The sequence below is a fragment of the Austrofundulus limnaeus genome, unplaced genomic scaffold, assembly GCF_001266775.1.
Source record: "Austrofundulus limnaeus strain Quisiro unplaced genomic scaffold, Austrofundulus_limnaeus-1.0 Scaffold48, whole genome shotgun sequence".
Lineage (NCBI taxonomy): Eukaryota > Metazoa > Chordata > Actinopteri > Cyprinodontiformes > Rivulidae > Austrofundulus > Austrofundulus limnaeus.
Genome location: NW_013952450.1, coordinates 1,159,345 through 1,163,250, shown reverse-complemented (window position 1 = coordinate 1,163,250; position 3,906 = coordinate 1,159,345). Strand labels below are relative to the sequence as shown.

The 3,906-nt window shown below is 38.6% G+C and overlaps 1 protein-coding gene across 1 annotated transcript in view; it reads left to right on the top strand.

Annotated features, from left to right (window-relative positions):
* wdr90 (WD repeat domain 90) overlaps positions 1-3,906 on the top strand; it is a gene marked incomplete in the record, with an annotated part of 22,990 nt that overhangs the window by 9,056 nt on the left and 10,028 nt on the right. The window contains 6 exon segments of the mRNA XM_014008180.1: positions 932-1,167; positions 1,727-1,863; positions 1,974-2,104; positions 2,970-3,100; positions 3,281-3,442; positions 3,541-3,669. Of these exon segments, the coding sequence (XP_013863634.1) occupies positions 932-1,167; positions 1,727-1,863; positions 1,974-2,104; positions 2,970-3,100; positions 3,281-3,442; positions 3,541-3,669 (926 nt within the window).

Here is a 3,906-nt window from a genome sequence, read left to right as displayed (position 1 = left end):
AATTTAGACTAACAATATAAATTGTCCGTCCGGCCGGCTTATCCGCTATCCGGTGCGGCAGGGGGGAGGGGGGGCAGCAGGAGAGACCCCGCTCTCTCTGCAGCGACACTTTCCAGCTCGTCCTGGGGGACACCGAGACATTCCCAGACCAGAGGGGATATATGATCAAGTCCTGGATTTTCCTGGATTTTTTGGATCACGTTTAAACGAGATACGGATCACGTTTTAACGAGATACGTATCACGTTAAAACGAGATACGTATCACGTTTTAACGAGATACGTATCACGTTAAAACGAGATACTATCACGTTAAAACGTGATACGTATCACGTTTTAACGAGATACGTATCACGTTTTAACGAGACACGTATCACGTTTTAACGAGATACGTATCACGTTAAAACGAGATACTATCACGTTAAAACGTGATACGTATCACGTTTTAACGAGATACGTATCACGTTTTAACGAGATACGTATCACGTTAAAACGAGATACTATCACGTTAAAACGTGATACGTATCACGTTTTAACAAGATACGTATCACGTTTTAACAAGATACGTATCACGTTATAACGTGATAGCGCTCGGAATTTTTTTTTCCCTGCCTGATAGCAATACGCTTCCGTACAATAACACTCACCTGAAAACTGCAGCATATTTTTTAATATATTTAATATTACACAGTGGCAGCATAGAAAGTACTGTGTTATAAGCCAGGTTTTGTTGTTTATCTGAGGTGTATTTATTTTATGGTTTGATGGGCGGGACCAGATCAGTTTTCAATGTTCTGAAACCTTTAAACGCAYGTGTACAGTATATACTTAGTTTTGGTTGATCAGATTTGGATGCTGACATGAAGGTGAAGTTTATGAGCACCCCCACGTTCTTCCACAAATAATAACCAGCAGCGCGTCRTTGTTTTTCAGAGCACGAGGGACCTGTGAGTGAGGTGTTGGTCTCGTTTGACGGCCTTCAGGTCCTGGCAGCCACCTCGGCTGGTAACTTTGGTTTTCTTGACGTGAACAGCCGAGGCTACATCACTCTGATGAGGTCACATACAGACACTGTGCTCAGCTTCAGTGTGGATGGCATCCGTCGGCACCTCACCACGGCCTCTTCTGATGGAACCGTGCGAGTTTGGAGCATGGATTCATTGCATCAGGTCATACAAAATTATGCTTATTTTTTATTTATTTAGCAGCAACTGATWTTTTTTTTTATTATCTGAAACTGTTTATCAATTACTTTTTTTATTAGTAGAAAAAATATTTTAATTTGTATTTCACTTAGTTGAAGCAGAGCAACAATTGCTTTAAAGTCTTGCTTCAGAAATGGCTATTTATTTAGCTATTTTAATATTCTTTGTTTTGTTGGAGTAAAGCCATATGGAACTGAATTTATTGTGTTAATTTTGGAAATGTTTGTCAGTAATTTTCTCTGGAAGGGCCTGTTTATTCTTAAAAACGGACAAACATTGAACATTTTGATCATTACAGGTGTGTAGTTGATCTCACATTTTCTGTTACATAACAATGAAACCCTTTTGTGTAGAACTTTTATCTAATAAAAGTTACAGTGTGGGTTTTCTTTTGTTCTGTTTTGACAAAGGCCTCAGACTGTAAGCTGAACTACATGATCTGCAGAAAACTCACTTTGTCTCTGTTGTCATTTTTTTAAAACAAGCTAATTTATTTCTGTCCTGGCTCTTTGATTTTGTTTAGTTGTATGACTTCGTATCTGAGGACAGGCCCTGCTGTGTGGCCTTCCATCCACACGAGCAGACCTTCTCTTGTGGCTTCAGCTCAGGGACCATCAGAGTCTTTGATGTTTCCAGCTCCAAACTGCTGGCTGAACATAAGTATTTCTAACTACAGTTTTCTTTTTTTTCTTTCCTTCTTTGGTTATCAGACGTTTGCGTGGACAAATGGTACTGTGACAGATAATTTTGTTTTCTATTTTGTTACATAGACATCACAGAGGAGAAGTGATTGGGCTGGCCTTTTCTCCAGATGGGGAGTTCATGTTCAGTGCTGATTCAGAGGGTTCTCTGGCACTTTATGACGCCTCAGAGGAAGATCACACTCTCATCAGAGTTGCTTGTGTGTACTGTGTGTTAATGCGCAAATAGACTTGTGTATTTATGTAATGTAGTTGTGGCAATGATTATCAAAAATGAGAAGTTTAACTTTTCAAATATTTTGGCTTTCTTTTGTATTTTTTTCCCAGATATTGATAAATAAGACTTGTAGCATACAGTGACTTTTGTGATGAGATTTACTGGACAATATTATAATGGTTTAATTACTGCTTCTTTGTTATAGTTTAAATGTACATGCTTTTTATTTGTAAGTTTTAAACATTACATTAGTCCTGTATAGATCGCACAGTGCCCCCTCGGACCATCTCAGTATGATCCTTGATGTCCTCAGAAACAAACAAACAAAAAATAATAAATGAAAGTAGTGGGCTTTTTTTCATCAATCATAGTGGATTAAAAGAAAACAAAAACTGAACTAAACATTTTACCGACCTACACTAAATCTAAAGTATTGGTATAAAATAACCTCAAAATTTCACCCCAAAATTCATAAGGTCAATGTTTGCAGACTAACTTTACGTATTAATTAGTCAAATGGTGAAAAGAATTAACAATATTGCAACTTTTTAATTATGAGCAATGATAAAACATTTTGTTACAAGTGTCTTTTTACAGATCATTTATTTGATTTGCCTAATAATTTAAGTAGATTCAATAAATTAAGAGACTTATGTTTAAAAGTCCTTGGAAAAGAGAAAATATTGTTGAAAAAATAAACAAGATTTCAACTTTATCTATATTGCTGTTGTCTTAAAGCACTTTCTCTTTCAGATACAGTACCTCTACAAGTATTTAGAAATAGATACTTACTGTAGTAAAACACAAGTCTGCATTATTTGATGGACTCTGTACATAACTGTCTGTAGGTAATGTTGTGGCTCGAGGCTCTGAGCGCGCTCCAGATGCTCTTGCTGTTAGCAGAGACAGCTGCTGTCTGGCTTTTGTTGGTCCCTCTGAGTACATTGTCACCATTGCTGACGCCCGCTCTCTGGACGAGGTATTTTGTCACCTTTCATCAGTCGTATAATTACCGGTAATTTACCAGCTAAATCTACATAAGTTTATAGTTGCATTTTTCACATTGTGACCATTTAACATGTTAATTAAAGTACTGTTAAACCTGTTAATCTAGTTCGTTATTTCTGCATCAGCACTGACTCTCRACCCCTCTGTTTAGTTGCTTCATGTAGATGTGAGCATTTTGAATGTAGGGAGCTCCCAGTTGGACTCGGCTCTGAAGGTCTGCTTCTCTCCGACCTCGACGGAGCACCTGCTGGTCGCCACATCTGCAAACAAGCTCCTCTGGATCAGCACCAAGACGGGCCGTCTGCTGCGAGAGGTCTGCGAAGAGCTTCTTACGTTAGCCAGTTTGCCTTGTGGCCATTGTCAGCCAAATGGGGAAGTATTTGCTTTCTCATTGAGGTTTTTCCTCCGCAGGTGTCCAAGGTGCACAAACAAGAGTGGTCATCCCTGGCTGCGAGTGAAGATGGTCGGTTCCTGCTGACAGCTGGGCACAATGCTGTGAAAGTGTGGGATTATAGCATGCAGCATCATATTAACTCACAGGTAGTCAGCAGTAGGGCTGTGTATTGGCAAGAATTTGGCGATACGATACATATCATGACAGAGAGGTCACGATACGATACATCCCGATATATTGCGATACTGTAAGCAAGGTGATATTTTGCGATATATTGCAATTTCTTTTGTCCAACAATTCTATTAAATAAAAACCTCTTACTGGGGGGAAAAATGAAAAACCAAAATTCATGGTCTCAGAAAATTCTAATATTACATAGACAT